At 39.9% G+C, this 16,823-nt stretch overlaps 1 protein-coding gene across 1 annotated transcript in view; it reads right to left on the minus strand.

The window, feature by feature from the left end:
• Positions 1-5,215: 5,215 nt before the first annotated feature.
• Positions 5,216-16,823, minus strand: part of NUP210 (nucleoporin 210) — a 70,741-nt gene continuing 59,133 nt past the window's right edge. Inside the window, exons 33-40 of the mRNA XM_082322389.1 lie at positions 16,620-16,756; positions 15,704-15,827; positions 14,444-14,590; positions 12,259-12,509; positions 11,450-11,669; positions 10,716-10,811; positions 10,489-10,572; positions 5,216-7,133 (exon numbers count right to left, since the gene is read on the minus strand). Of these exons, the coding sequence (XP_082178515.1) occupies positions 7,033-7,133; positions 10,489-10,572; positions 10,716-10,811; positions 11,450-11,669; positions 12,259-12,509; positions 14,444-14,590; positions 15,704-15,827; positions 16,620-16,756 (1,160 nt within the window). The 3' untranslated portion in view covers positions 5,216-7,032. The remainder of the gene's footprint in view (positions 7,134-10,488; positions 10,573-10,715; positions 10,812-11,449; positions 11,670-12,258; positions 12,510-14,443; positions 14,591-15,703; positions 15,828-16,619; positions 16,757-16,823) is intronic.

Raw genomic sequence — 16,823 nt, forward strand, 5'->3', positions numbered from 1 at the left:
TGAAGACATTATAAATTGCAGGAAATAGTTTATTAATACAAAATGCTCTGAGGCAGGCCACCTGCAGTGGTAAACACCGTACCTGTGATAAAAATAGCTCTGAAGATAGAAAAGACAAGTGGTATGAGGGAAAATACGGAAAATGGCTTACTGTTGGTAAATTCACAGCTCAAATACAATGATGATAAATATGAATCAAGGAGAAAAATTAGTTTCCCATTCCTGTTTTAATTTTGCAAGCTTCAAGAGAAGAACCTGAGAAACCGTATCACCAAATCTTGTACCTAATTTACACAGAGAAGTTGCCTCATTGAAGTTAACAGCTGAAAAGTGAACCCAGATTCATTCAAACTAAAAATAAAGCATAAGTTTCTTAATTTTGCCAATAAAACAAATAACATATGGAAGATTTACTGTCACCTGAAGACCTTAAGTCAGATAACCATTACTTACTAAATACCCTTTTTTCCAGCTTAAAAGTTGATGCATTTCTTATGAGAGGGAAGTAGAGGGCCTGTGTGGTGGTGAAGATCGGACTGAATTTTAAGGCCAGCTATCACTTTAAACTTGTAACCGAGACAACAAAGAAAGAGCTGAAAAGGAATGGTTTTAATCATATCACTAATATTATACAGACTAACATAGGTATATAAAGCTAAATACTTGAATAAAACTTCTAGTTGCCTCAGCAGGAAAAACATTTAAAAGAAGAGGAATTTGTTTGAGAGCACATACCTTGCCTGTCAACCAAACACTATCTCCCGGGCTTCTGCAAGTAGAGTTCCTACATCAGGGTGTTTCATTGCAAATACAAGGAAACAATGAGACAGAGCATAATGTAGGTGCAAGCGGCATGTCACAGAAATGGCCAAGAAAGATGCTGTTAAACAACAAAGTTTCAAAGTCTCTCTTGAATTGGTAGCTATACACAGAAGGTATACTGCTGGCAGAGGCTCTCTGGAGACATCCTGCAAAGAAAGGCCAAGATGTTTAGGAGAAACAGAGGTACACGCGCTCTGCTACACTCCCTTTCCTGCTTCTGTAGAAGTGAACTGCCTGGTGCCCTCTGGCAGCACCAGCTGCAGACTGTATGTATGTACTAGTGTCACACAGATCTAAGGCAGTATGACCAGGGGGCAGTCGTTTACAAGCAAGCGCATACCAACAACTTACTCAAGGACATAATTCTCCATACGCTATATCAATGTTTATTTGTGCAACCTGCACACTTAATGTTACAGCTAACAATTAAGCTTCTAGGGGTTTTAAGTACCTATGGGTAGCTACTAACACCTGGCTGTGGCACTGGTATAGTAGAAGGCACCCTGTGCACAAAGCAAGACTTCACCTTCAAGATTTACTTTTTCCCAAAGACTATTCCCCTGGCATTCATTCATGAACCCCATTTGTGCCTGGCTTGTTACAAATACAATGGTAGGCCAGAATTTTCTGATAGCACATGTATTAACAAAACTGGCTAAGGAAATTGCCAAAACTTATCTGTACACCCTGATTCTGCCTACAGCACTAAAGACGATTTCAATGGACGCCACCTGGCTGCTTTCTCTTAGGAGACCCCCTGCCTGAGACGAGAGCTAGAGCAACATGCCTTGACTGGACCTTGCTCTCCTCCAGCTATGTCTCTAACTGGGGAAACTGGAAGGAGGAGGTCCCATGGTTCTTGGAGAGTCCTGTACTAAAATTCTCAGAGGATGTTTATGACTGACTGACATGTAGGTACCTTATGAATGCATATATCAGCAACCAAATGGGGAAAAGAATAATGCCTTTATCTTAAAGTAAATGCAGTGATTAGCAAAGAGGCTAGGTTAACACCTGTAAAATTTAAATTCTTCATATAAAGAACAGAAGTCAGCAAACATGCTGCTAGGAAAACCTTCTCCTTAAGCACCATGTAATAATCCTGGCTCCTAATCAGAAAGAACTCTTAACTGAAAAGGTCGGCTCAATGTTTTATTCATTATCTGCCTTGCTTTTTAAGGGGGGAGATGGGGAGATAATGATTACGCTGTGTTAGGAATGTTCTATTAGAGAGTAGATTGGCTTGAAGACTAATATTAACCTAGTCTGGCTAATCTAATTAAATAATTCCTTGCACCACGGCTGTTAAACAACTGTTGACAGGCAGGAACTTTCTGGATGCAGCAAGACAACCTAGAACAGAAAATAGGCTCTTCATCCCTTGCTCAGCGGAAGTACCATTTGTGCCTTGTGTTGCTGCAGCACTCGGCCGTTGCATGTGGATGCAGGCACGCACACCCTGCTGTTTCCAGAGACTGTTTCAACAAAACTTCTCATGGAAGACACCACTTTCCCCCTTGCCCCCCCATCAGTCACAGGAACCACACAAGAGAACCATGCAGGTTATAACAAATCCCAATTCATGAGGACTTTATGTCCACTGCCACAAGTAGGCATCCTCCCATTAACTGTGATCTGGTGACAGTAACCAGGAGAGCAATCTAAGCCGCTTCACTAAAAAGCATGAGATTGACATAGATTTTCATTCAATAGTTCTGCCTCAGAGACACACAGGAGACCTGGGGCTAACTTTAATTAGTAGAGAAAGCTATGTCAGAAATGGTAATAGTACTCTGTAATTCTAATGAGCACTTATTTTATCTGTTACATTTCAGTATGATAGTATTATTTATTCAGTATTTAGTATAATTCAGTATAATAATAATAATATTAAATGTTTCCCTAATGCTTTCCTCCTTCCAAGTACCTGAACATCTGCCAACCACAATTCAGCCAACACTGCCTGTTTTGTTAGCGTGACATCTCCTTCCCCTTGAGGAATGAATTCCCTCCCTCCATACAGATGCCACAACTTGACTGGGATATCACAATAATTCCTTTATAAAAGAAAATTTGCTCTTCTTTCCTAATCCTTGTGGATGCTAATTACTGAACACAACTGTACCTTTTAGATGAGGTTCAAGTTTCCGACATTCCAACTTTGCGTGGATTAAAAAAAAAAGTACATGGCAAGATTCCGCCCCCCCCGCCCCCGAACTTTTTTAAAAAAGAAAAAAAAAGTTAAAATGAGGTGGGCGAAGGTTCTGTAGAACTAATATTATTTTCCCCTGGCAGCGCTGTTGCCACCCCAGGCTCCGCGGCCGCCTCTCCTCAGCGCGGGCTACGCCCCCACAGGCTGTGACCGGTTGTGACAGGTGCAGCGGGCCCAGAGCCGCGCTTTGGCGGGAAGGCGCTGCCGGGCGCCTCTGGGGGCAGGCCCAGGCGCGGACCCGCCTGCGGAAAGGCTCTCAGCGACTTTTAAAGCGCTTCACCAAATAAAGGTAATTTGCAGCGCGCTTTTGAGCTGTTCAGGGGACGCGGGGCTGAGCAGCTGGAGCCGGGCCGGCTGGGGGCCTGCCACGGAGGGCAGCCTGGGCTGCCACACTGCGCCCCGGCCCAGCCCTCCTCTTGCCACAGCAGTGGCCCAGTGTGAGCAACATACCAACTATTATATTACAGAAACCACATTTATACATAAGTACATAAAATATGAAGTAAAGTCTAAACTTAGTTATAAATTGCAGCAGTGATCATTTGATAAACTAAAGCAAAGCAATGCAGTTCTATTTGGGAGCAAAGCTCTCATCCCCACAGCCGTGCCAGGGGCTCGCTGAGCTCCCACCCTCTCTGCAGCAGGAGCAGCTGTGCCAAGTGACCACCTAATTTTTGGTGTTTGCTTCCATTTTCTGAGGGAAAACAGTCTTGGAACTGGGTTTTCAACATAAGTCTTTGCAATTGTGAAAGGGAAGCCTGTTCCCTGAGCAGATCCCACGGCACCGATCTGACACAGGCACTTTCAGTAACGCCCAGTTTCTGCCATGGAACCACGCTGGTCAGGTACTCAGGGTCAGGAAGCCCAAGGCTGCAGGGACAGCCCAAGTCATTTGCTTAACGATTTCACTACTCATAGACTGGGTTTGCTTTTTTCCATAGTTTATGAAGCTCCAGTCAGCCCATTAAAAAGAAAAACTTTTTGTTGAAGAACCAATGTGATGTGATGAACCTGCCATTGCCGGCATGCACTAAATCCTGCTTCTACTAAGAAGCAAAGCCAAAGCTCCTGCTGAATGTGAAGGGACCAAGGTTTGGGTCCAAGTGCAGCACTGATTGTTTGGTTTCCTGATAAACTTAAAAAGACAATTCAACTCACATAAGACATGTAACTTATGATATACACATTCCCAGCAGCCCTTCTCCCACTCAGGGGAGCAAACACTCAGGAACAACCAGTAAGCGAACAGAGGAAAAACTCGGCATTAAATGCAAAAAATCAAACCTCATTTTAGTAAATTTTTAAATAAATAAAAAAATTGATCTTTACATTGACAGCAACATGCTCAGAAAAATTTATGTCCCCCAATCCAACCCACACAGCAGTCACCCGACAGACCACTCAAGCTCCTAAAGGCAAAAGCCTCCCTACTGCTTGCAGCAGGTTGGTTCCTGAACCATACCAGCTCCCTATTTCATACTTTTTTTTTTGTTGTTCTTTAACTCCCCTCCGGCTCTAGCTTGTGGCAAATCACAGTTCATGAAGATGCATGCCAGGAGACCACAACTACTTGCCTGAAGAGGTGAAATATACAGTGGGCATTTGCCAAAGTACTCTCACCACCGGGAGCAGTTCATTTTTCAGGATCAGTGCCAGACTGCTAGGCCGAATGGGAAAGAGAAGGAATAGGAGAGTAAAACCTTTCCTGTAAGCATTTCTTAAATGTTTATCACAGTAGCACTGAGATATTCATAGCCCTTTCATTTCGCTCTGAAAGCAAGTGGAGAAAGATGATGTCTTTCCTTAAAAACCCAAATGAACAATGTGGGAAGTTTGAAAAAACCTGGAAAATTAAGAGCTGCTTCTTCAGCCACCACTGACTTCAGCAGGAATTGAAGATGCTTAGTGAAAATTGGGACAAGCCCCGACAAAAAAATACTAGACGAAAAATTGTCAAAACATTTAAAAACATTACATTGTCAACAAAAGTGAAAATTAAGAATGTAAAATCATGATTGCAAATACTGAGGGGTTGTAGGAGGTGAAATACAAATAATATAGTCTAGTGCTAAATTCTGAATAACCAAAACAGAAGAAAGTTCATCAACACCATACTAAAGGAATCTTACAAAGCTTTATTAAATAATACGGATACAAATGATTATTATTTACATCCAAATTGTCAATTTAAGTAGTACTAGCATGTAAGGCACAACTTCTCCAAAACTAGTCAGTAAGTTACACAAGACAATATAATACCATGTAACAAGTTGCTTTTTTGTAATACTGTGTGAAACCAAAACTGTATGCCATAAAGCGTGTCTGCATTGCATTCCATTTCTCTGGCTATTTGCCCACATAGTTCTGCACACAATATGTTTTGCATGAAATATTTTGTTCTTTGAAATAGAACAATTGCAATCACTTTCATTATGGTCCTTAAGAGAGTTCAGACAGCCAGAGTATTATTCACAACTAAAACTCTGATACTTGTTATATGTAAACAAAGCCCTTATCTGATAGCTGCAAAATATTGCTTATGGATTAAAAGTTACTGTGATTATGATTATAATCCTCAAAATAAAGGATTCTAACTGAGATACTTCTTCTCCTATTCTCAGGGAAATACTTCAGGACTAAGAATTGGAACTAAGTTTTTCTTCTCATCTGTTTAAAATTAATTTGGAAAAAAGTTCAAGGCCGCATACCTCACTGCTGTCGTGTTTAGAAAGCAAAATACATCTGAGCACACAGTGAGCAACTGCCTGGTTTAGCAAAGTACTTTCTGATGTACCCAGAATTGTGCATTTTATATCTGTGTGTCTTAGCCACTCAAGAAGAAAACCAAAAAGTCAACCAAAAAACCCCCACATTAATACTTATGCAATTAAATGCTATATTGTATTTCACAGACTTACAAATGAGGGATTATCAGTAGGATATTACGGTACAAATATTCCAAAGTCTGGTCATACCAGTAATATCTTTCTGTGTAGTTTAAATGAAGATTCTGGGTGTGGCTGTATCAGTTTGTACACGAATACACCAGAGACAAACAGATTGAACCAACTGAAGAGGTCACTCATTTTAAGTGTGAAATAAGCCACTTACTTTCCAGTGCACCAGGTGACTAGTGGTAATAAAAGGAGGCTCAGTTTCTATTGAGGTACTTCTATGTGTGAAATGACCTATATATATGTATTATATTTATATCAGAACACAGTTAAGATAATTGCCTTCAATTAAAAATATTTACTACCAGAAGAAAGGTCCTCTTAGAAGGCACAAACTTTCACATTCCCAGTCCAAAAAAAGTGCTTACAGTAACAAGAAAGGAATACTGCAGTTGTACCCAAAAGGAAGCCACACTAAGATAGTTTTGTTTTTCTTTTTTTTGTTGTTGTTGTAAAAAACCCTCCAAATTATTCACAGTTGTTCCAGCATTCCTAATGTTAAAACAGCAAATTATGGTGATGAATCACATGGTAAGGCTAAACGTAAGAACACTTATCAGTGCAGTACATTCCTGAGTCTTTGGAACTCAAAATAAAAAACTAGTTCTTTGAAATATACAATCCTTCATATTTTTGGCTCATATTTGACCTGTTTTTCTATTTCCCTTTTTTAAAAAGTTCTTTAAAAAGAAAGTTAATTTTTACAAAAAGTAAATAAAATTTTTTTATCACTATGACTTAGATATAACTTCTGGTTGCTTGAAGAGTGCAAGAAAGCTAGCTTAGCATAAACTGCTTTTCGTGCAGTCATCCTTGTCAACTGAGCATAAAACAGCAAATAAAACAAGTTTTAGAGAACTGAAGCACTAACAAAAAAAATTCAAAGAGCTCTAAATATAAAAAAAAATAATTATGAAGCTAGTTACATTCAAGAGATGACTTGAATTATATTGAAACTGTAGAAGTTCTTAAATTTGCTATTGTTAAAGGCACTGATTTTTTTTTTTTTTCAGCCCTAGTGCATGAAGTTGAGTCCTGCTGCCTCTAACGCGAACCATAATCAGTGCTCCAGAGCGTGGATGATGGGCTTGTTCTTCTGCTTGAGGACTGAGGACTGAAGGAAAGCACAGGTGACACAGAGAAACCTAAAACACAGGGGAAAAGGAGGGAAAAAAAAAAAAAGAAAAAAAAAAAACAAACACCAGAAAAACTTAGTCATACTCAGGAGTGGTGGAAGAAGTAAGAAACAAATAACTGCTGTTGATCATCTGCTGGAACACCTGGCAAGCAAGTCTAATGATCCATTCAAAGTGAAATAACCCCTTTAGCTTATTGCTTGTTGAAAAGACATAAGTATCAAAATTTTGCACGTCTTCCTATCAAGGACTTTACTTAAAGAATTGATTAAGTCTTCTGAGGGGGGCACAACACATTTCACCCCAGCAAATAACTTCCAGTTTGAATTTGCCTTCTTCTATCTGAAGCATCAGACACATGTTTTTTCAAACAGGACTGCAGCTCACCATAACTTAAATACATCTATAATAATGTGAATTTTGTTTTAATAGCCACTGTTGATTACACAGCTTCCAAGTGAATGGGTATTTTTTGCATATTTCTGAAAGAGTTTGATTCTGCAACACTACAAATAGGTAAAATCGGGAATAAATCTGATGTCAAAAAATACAGATAAAACATGACTGCAAGATCAAAAGCAGTGAAGGAACAAACTGTTCCCTGTGCAACACAACTTAAGTCTTCTATAGACTTGTGTCCTTTGTCCCCGAACAGTTGCCCTTCCCTATCTCTTACAATGGCCTCAGCTCAAAGTACCTCACAGCACGCAGACAGCACAAGAGATGCAGCACATGCCACAGCTAATCTGATGTTGCATGAACTGACTAACCAGCCAGCTGCTGCTAAGTGCATTGTATCAGCAGCCGAGCTCTGCTTCACTTTCCCTCAGCAGGAGCAAAATCATGGATTTCTTTCCTCTACCCATCTCATGATTTGTGTGAATTCTTACACTTTTAACCCATTTCCTGTTTCCAATGGGGCTGAAGCTGAGCAAGAGTTTCAAAAGAATTATCAATGAGTAAAGGGGAGGTTGGGGGGTAGAGCAGGAGGGTGGGCAATAAATTTCCCAGGAACTGGCACAGTACTTGTAATATAATTCAGTATACAGGCTTTCTCATAGTCATACCCCCCTACATTCAATTCAAACACAAGAAAACCTGCTTTGTAATATCTCCATTAGCTATAGCCTTGGCTGCAGTGATCACAATATTGTGGAGTTTAGGATCCTGCTGAGCATGCTGAAGGTTAGCACTAAGACAAAGGTTTTAGATTTTAGAAGAGCAAACCTCAGCTCACTCAGAACTCAGCTGGGAGGGATCCCGTGGGAAGCTTCCATGGAGGATAAAGGAGCTAGTGAGTGCTGGGAGTTTTTCAAGAACGCTCTCCTGGAAGCACAAAAACAATTCATCCCCTTTAAAGGTAAGGGAAGCAGGCAGAGCAAGAAACCCCCTTGGCTTAACTGCAAGCTTCTGAGTGTGCTCAAAACCAAAAGAGAAGCATACCAGAGATGGAAAAGCAGATGAATACCTGTTGAGAACTACAAGGGCATTGCCAGGGTGTGCAGAGATGCAGTTAGAAAAGCAAAAGCTCAGCTCGAATAGAAATTGGCCAGAGATGTCAAAAACTACAAGGGTTCTCCAGATACGTAAACAAAAAGCAGAAACAGAAGGAAAATATCGGCCCACTGTTAAACAGTAGAGGTGAATCAGTCACCAACAATGCTGAAAAGGCAGAGGTTCACGACCCTTTCTTCACCTGTCTTTACCAGCACTGTTGGGCCCCAGGCCTTGGGAACAAAAATCCAGGTTGATGCATAGACCCACCGTCAGTGAAGGAAGAGTTGGTATGTGAACCATTACAGGAGCTTGACCCCTACAAATTGATGGGCCCTGAGGTTATCTACCCGAGGGTGTTAAGAGAGCTGGCTGACAACGTTGCGAGGCTGCTGTCCATAATCTTTGAGAAGTTGTGGAGATCGGGGGATGTCCCAGAAGACTGGAAGAAGGCTAATGTCACCCCCATCTACAAGAAGGGCTTAAAGGAGGATCCGGGAAATTACAGGCCCATCAGTCTTACGTGAGTCACTGGGAAAGTTATGGAACAAATCCCCCTAGGGGCTATCATAACTCAAAAGGAGCACGTGACTGGGAAAAGCCAGCACAGATGCATGAAGGGCAAATCATGCCTGACAAACCCAATTGCCTTCTACAACAAAGTAACCTGCTCAGTTGATATGGGGTAAGTGGTGGACATTGTCTACCTGCATTTGTCCAAAGCTTTTGATACTGTTTCCCACATCCTCCTCCTAGAGAAACTGATGTGTTAGGGTCTAGACAAGTGGTCTGTACAGTGGATGGGGAACTGGCTGACAGGCTGCACCCAGAGGGTAGTGGTAAATAGCTCCTTGTCAAACTGGTAAACTGTCACAAATGGGGTCCCCCAGGGATCAGTATTGGCCCGAGCGCTGTTTAATAACTTCTTAAGTGATCTGGATGATGGGATCAAGTGTAGCCTGATGAAGTTTGCCAATGACACCAAACTGAGTGGGGAAGTGGACACTTCAGAAGTGAGAGCCACCCTGCAGGAAGACCTGGATAGGCGGCAAGAGTGGGCTAACAAGAACCTTATGCAGTTTAACCGAGACAAATGTAAGGTCTTGCACCTGGAAAAACATAATCCAGGAGTGCAGCACAGGCTGTGATCTACCCAGCTGGGGAGCAGCTCTGTGGAAAGGGACCTGGGGGTCTTGGTGGACAACAAGCTCAACCTGAGTGAACAGTGTGCTGCTGTGGCCAAGAAGGCCAATAGGATGCTGGGTTGCATCAACAAGGGCATCAGCAGCAGAGATAAAGAAGTCGTTATCCCACTCTGTTTGGCACTTGTCAGGCCACACCTGGAATGCTGTGTTCAGTTTTGGCCCCTGCTGTGCAAAAAGGATGTAGACAGGCTGGAGAGGGTCCAGACAAGGGCCACAAAGATGATCAAAGGACTGGGGAGCCTGCCATGCGAGGAAAGGCGGAGACAACTGGGTTTCTTCAGCCTTGAGAGAAGAAGGCTTAGAGGAGACCTTATAACCATGTTCCAGTATTTGAAGGGTAGCTACAAAGAAGATGGAGACTCCCCTTTTACAAGGGGTCACATGGACTTATTCCTGGGGAGATTTCAACTGGACACAAGAGGAAAATTTTTCACAATAAGAACAATCAGCCATTGGAATAATCTCCCCAGGGAAGTGGTGGATTCCCCAACATTGGACAGTTTTAACATTCGGCTGGACAGGGTGCTGGGCCATCTTGTCTAGACTGTGCTTTTGCCAAGAAAGGTTGGACCAGATGATCCTTGAGGTCCCTTCCAACCTGGTATTCTCTGATTCTAGCTAGACTAATCAATTAATTCATTTATAACTGGGTAACAGCTGCTTACTGTTATGGCTGTGTTGAGGAGTTGTCCTTGGCGTAAATGCTGGATGACTGTGCTGTTCTTTTGGTGAGAAGACTGCATGATAGGCTGCAAGACATTTACAAGACATTGTAAAAACCACCACCGACGACAAAATCATTTCACATAGAAATTATTCCTTTATATCTAACAGCTAATGCATTGTAAGAAGTTATAGAAAAAAATACTTCTGCAATTTTTCATTCTCTTACCTATAATCATAACAGCTGTCCCTGCTAATAGTGCAAAAAGCGTGAAGAACATTACTTGATAAGAATCAAGAAAGTGCTGGAATAAACTGGCTCCATCTGTAGAATCGATTAAGAAGAGACAATACTGAGTTAAAAGAGCATCTTCTCCAATCTGCCTTAAGAGTTAACAGTTCTTAATGCAAACTAAAATAGCCAAAATAAGGTTTTTATTTATAGCAAATAAGTGCAATCAACTTAGATAATACAACTTTGATTCTTGTGACTATTCCCAATGCAGTCTTCAAAATGTGCCAATAACAGCTTAAGATATTGATGTACAATTGTATATCATCGATATACATTGATATACATTGTATACATGGATATACAATGTCTTAAGCATGTTCTTTACATTCTCAGCCCCAAAATGCTAATCTGTTTTCAAAATAACAAGGCATGCTTGGAAGTAAATAAAAGCAGAGCAAAAAAAATTACTTTCAGACACTTTAGCACTGGGATATTTATGCCAGCTTCAACAGAGTTAAAGTTTTGAGCTGACGCAAAAGGAAAATATGTTCAGCTTCAGTCATAATGAGCAATTGTATTCAAGTCTTCTGGTCACAGTGAGCAGCTTACATGTCAATGGTAACACTAGCTGCCAGCTCAGATTTTAATGCACCAAATTTTATAACCTCATGAACATTAATGGAAGTTAGAGGTTTATTCTGGCATATGAAGTCTAGAGATAAACTTACGTCTCACTGGTGCAGTGGTTCTGTCAGTCAAGTAAATCACTGTCACTGGGATAGTGATACACTGGTCAGTCATAGGACTAGAGACAGTTAGAGTGGTTGATAAGGATCCCTGGCTTGAAACTCTTGGATCAGACAGACTAACGGTGTAGACTACATAACTAGGTAGCCCATAGGATTTCTCTTTCTCAAACGCCTTCACTGTTGGTGACCCACATTTCACCTGCCGAGGAAAAAAAAAAACTGAAATAGACAGTTTGAGAAAGCACAGCACACATTATCTTCCAGGCCACACATCAGAAATACGTTATTCCACAGAAACAGAGAGCAACTCACCCCTCAGCAGGAGTCGGACTTGGTTGTAACTTTACAGTGACGCCTGCAGCACTTCACCCCTGTTTATTGTGAAGGTTGCCCTATTAACTGCTGTTTCTGTGGGTCTGGGCTAACTCCATACAGGCAAAAATCAAAGCATCATTTACTGGGCTATGTGAACCACAGGCAGCCTAATAAGTTTAAGTGGGCAAGAACCTACCCCTGCCACTAGAGATCAGGCAGATTTTCTGCTTCCCCACCTGTGAGCTGGTTAACACACCCCAGCTAGCACGCAGGTGAGTCTGACACATTTCTACTACCCCAAAACAAAAGTGAAAACTGAGGAGGAATACATTCCGAGAAGAGTATTTCCAAATCATCTCAGGAACAATCTTGACATGGTAAAGGTGGCACAGGGTGCCTTTGGTTAGAATGTTGCACGTAACAGTTCAAAATGCTTTCAACTGTGTTGTGATACCTTCCAGCAATAGACTCACCTCCAGGGTATCAAGAATTTCAGTGGCACCAAATATTTTCACATCAGAGCTTGTGTAATGGTTACTTAAAAGCATTTCCGTTTGGTCAGCATAAAAGCCAGGATTGAATGGCACCTCAGTGCTGATCTGCTCCCCAGAGAAGTGGCTGCCTTGGATTGATGCTGTAACTCTGAGTGCAGTTTTACTCATGCTGAGATGCTTCAGCTGCTTGTCAGTAAGCCTGTGCATTGTGATGGAACAGGTGTAATGCCCTATAGAAACAAGAGCAGTTTGACTGTTAATTGCTCATCTTTATGTTTTTTTTCCTCCACACAGAGTGAGATTTCTGTGGCGTCTTTAGAGAAGAGCTAAAAAAGGTGGTAAAATTCAACAAACAGCAAGATCAGGAGTGTGTAGGTGAATGGGACAGTGTGTCTGCTGGTCCAAATGTCACAATCCCAGTACTAAAACAACAGAAGATATTTCTTGTCCCAAACTAAACATCATGATAAAAACACTAAAATGGCAGTTTCCAGTCACATTTTATTTTACTATGAGTGAGACTCAATTCCACTTGGAATGTAACATTTATGCTAATATTGATAGAAAGGCTTTACTGAAAACAAAATTTAACATCTTATTTCGTATTCTCTTCACCTAATGTTAAAATTTTAGTCAGTTACCATCACCATCATCAATTCTGTGGAGGCATGGTTTATTATTTTAAAAGCTTCTTTAAAGGTTAGATATTCACCATGTTTCTAGTCTCTTATGGGACCCATTTGTCTATTATTAGTGATAAAGATAGTAAAAAATTCCCACAGTGTGGAAGACACACAGCATAAGTAACAAGCAGAACTGGCTAGGTACACGTTTTCCTCTTATATTCTTTCCATAACAAAGTAACAGAGGCAGCCAATATTATGAAAGGTATAATAGTGTTTTACACAATGGCTACAGGGACTGATCTAACAGATAATTAATGTTATTTCCATACAGCCCATGATGGTTCTTTTTAAAATCATGTTATAGTTATGAAACACTAACACATGTTGTAGACTTCCACAATTTTATTTCCATTTGCACGGTATCTAGTAATTTCTCCTCCTTTTAAGTCCCACTTCATGTTGTTTTGGGGATACATACGAATTCTACCTTTCATAAGAAATTACAGCACTCAGGTTGCAGACGTAAGTTTGAAAGCATGATCAATTCCAGAAATGTTTAAATTGCAGAATACAAAGAATACAAAACGTATTACTTTCACCGGATTTTCACATTTACGCTGTTTCCCTCATTTTAATCACTGAGGTTAGTTATACTGCAACTACAGTGGCAGGGCTTTTAAAAGGCCAACATCAAACACAAAGAACATTTGACTGTGTAGAGCATAATTTGGTGAAATCTAGAGATCCTTAGTACACAGACATTAAAATTCATGATTGCTTCTCTTATCCCTAGTCTTAACTTGCACTGCACTTAAGTATATGGTAAAGGCACTGATGTATGGCAAGTAAACACCTAAAAGAGCCACTGGATGTTCACAGCTGCAGAGATACCCTATTTTAGAATATTTGCCACCTGAGTGCTCATTTGTAGCGGCTGCAAAACGAAGTGTTTTGCTTCCATAGCTAAACAAACACAGGGCCTGATATTCTTTTCTAAATTAAGTTGTACACAGGCAATCTATTTTTTGTACAGTTCAGCTGGAGTAAAAGATGGCAGCTGCTAGCTCTATAAAGTGTGTGACCCCAGTGTATTATGTCTACATTCTGCAATACCATCACTTCTGTCTCAAGGTACCATTGGACTTTCTACAGATCTACAAAGATATGAGTTGTAATTTGCAAAATTAGGACCTGAATTTGTGGTCAAAAAAATGTATCAAAGTTTGTTTCCTCCCCGCTCAAGTAAAATAATGCTTCCGAGTTTCTTCCTGACTTACTACTACAACAACTTTGAAAAATATATGAAATGGGCTGCCACCGATTTCTGGCTTTCTCTGAAAACAAATGTCTTTGTCACATGCAGAAAACCCTAGTTAAAACAAGGAGAGTACATGTTAACAATTCACTGAAGCCTCAGATCCTACACAGCAAAGCTCAGAGGCTTCAGAAAGAAATCTGCTGGATCAAAGGGCATTTGGACTAAACCACAGCAGAATTCAAAGTGTCTGTCTGGAGTGTGGCATCTTGTCTCATCTTACCTGAAACTGCATCAAATCCAGGTTCTGTTATAAAAATATCACGTGCTGGGAAGTCAAACGCATTATTGTTAAAATCTAGGTGGCAATTGATAATGGACTGTGGTTGTAATTCAGCAATGGCTTCAATCTGAGCAGGCAAGCACTCCCCTAAGGGGAAGAAAAAAAAAATAATTAAATAATTAATCTCTAATTAATTAGAAAAGAAAATTCTAACTAAGTAATTTTTAATTAATTAAAAGCAAAACCATGGCTTGAAATATCAGGTTATTCTGCCACCTTCTGAAATAGTTCCACAAGGTTATGATGATCTTAAAATACCTGGAAATCATAGACAGCTGTCCTCTCTCAGGTCTAATCCCAAAGAGGCAGCAAATGAAAATGTTATATATTGTCGGGTTTTTTTGACAGGAATAATTTATTTACAGGAAAGAATGAAGTAGAAAGGATTTTCAGCTCTGATGTGTCTGTTGAATAACTTATATGATCCTGGGAGTCTCGATTTCTGGAACAGGCTGCTTAGGGAAGTGGTTGAGTCCCCATCCCTGGAGGTATTTCAAAAACAGGTAGATGTGGTGCTTAGGGACATGGTTTAGTGGGGGAATTGGCAGTGCTGGGTTAATGGTTGGACTCAATGATCTTAAGGGTCTTTTCCAGCCTAAACGATTCTATGATTTATATTTTTAGTTATCTGGCAAGATGGGTTTTTGGTAGGCTAATAATTTACATAAGGCACAATAAAATACTATTTGAACAAGTCCTAAGTGTTAAGCTAAAACCTAGAAGGGACCATAATCAAACAAAATACAGCTTATTAAATAGAGGACACAATACGATGCTTAATCTTTGTATTGATTCTAATTGCTGATAATTTCTGTAAACGATTTAAGGATGGTTACTTTAAATATGTTCAGTAAGAAAAAACAGTAACTTCAAGAAGGCAATAAGCACACAATCAGGTGACTGCCTATTAACTGTTTTTTGATATGATCAAAAATGACACTTCTATTATCTACTGATTTTATTAGTTGGGAAATCTTAATACTGCCCCAGAACACTCTCCAAATTCTGTAACATAGCCCTAGATTCTTCTAGAGCTTCTAGGATTCCAGAAAGTCACTAGAGGTTCATAGAGATCTTGCTACATCAGCTTCACAGACCCTTAAAAACAAACAAAAAAACCAAAACACAAACCAAAACCACCTTTGATGAATATACAAACATACAATAAACTATTAGCATAAAGATTTTTTTTCATCATACCTTTCAAATTTTTATTTCTTTCCCCAATTGAAACTATAACTTTTGAGGCTGCAACTCCTTGTAAGCTTGTTTTCACTCCACTTACATGCATTGCTGTAGTCCTCTGAGGTATATTAATCAATATCTGAAAAAAGGATGAAGTACATTGTTACCAAAACCTTTTTTATCAAATAAAAATTAAGGCAAAACCAGACTGGATTGATTGTGAAATCCACACATCCTTGTATGTATAACAGAAGAGAAGACTCCAAGAGGTTGTGTTTCTCTTTTTAAGAACTCCTACATTTCTTTAATTTTAGAAACTGCCTTTCGAGGCAATTTAAGCTAGTAAAAACATTTTTTTCTTTCTACCCAACCCACATAAGTTAATAGGCATAAAGCTCTATGTCTAAATTTAATTTAAAAAGAATATCTACTGCTTATGTTAGCTGACAGAGTGAATTGTGTCAACAGCACGATTACACTGTAGATAAACAAAATAATTTGAGTAGTTCTGATCAGTGATGCATAGTAATATGGTACAACACTTTAGAAAGTTCTTGTTGGCATCTCATCCTGCAGTGAAACTTCATTCATAAAAGCAGCCATACTCAAAAATTGTTTAGCACCTGGAAACAACTTAGCCAAGCAAAGAAATCAAAATGTACAATGTAAGTACAGTAGAGGCTAAAAATAGAAATACAAACTATTATGGTAAATTATCCTCCTTAACATAGATGACTAAAAAACTCAAACGTGTTTGGACACATACCAAATACTTTCCAGCCATTTGCATTTCTAATACTTTTTCCTTTAAAAAGAATGTTTCTAAATATTTCTAACAAAAAAAAAAAAAATCATAGAACACATTTTTGGTGAAAAAGCTCCTGAAGCAAGCTAACTTCAGCAGTTCTGGTAGGATTTAACAGTGCCTCACCTCTCTGTATGTTTTAAGTAATCCAGGAATCTCGTAATAGACAGTGACAACACCAGAATCCCTTGCCACTGCTACGCCAGTCTTGGAGTCAACTTGAAGAACACTACTTATTGAGGAGCTCCACACACCTGGCAGGCCTGAGAAGACACACCATTTGGACACTGTTCAACAAATTATGCTAACTGAAGCATTTCATTATCACAT

This window comes from Platalea leucorodia, assembly GCF_965183815.1.
Source record: "Platalea leucorodia genome assembly, chromosome: 9".
NCBI classification, from domain to species: Eukaryota; Metazoa; Chordata; class Aves; order Pelecaniformes; family Threskiornithidae; genus Platalea; species Platalea leucorodia.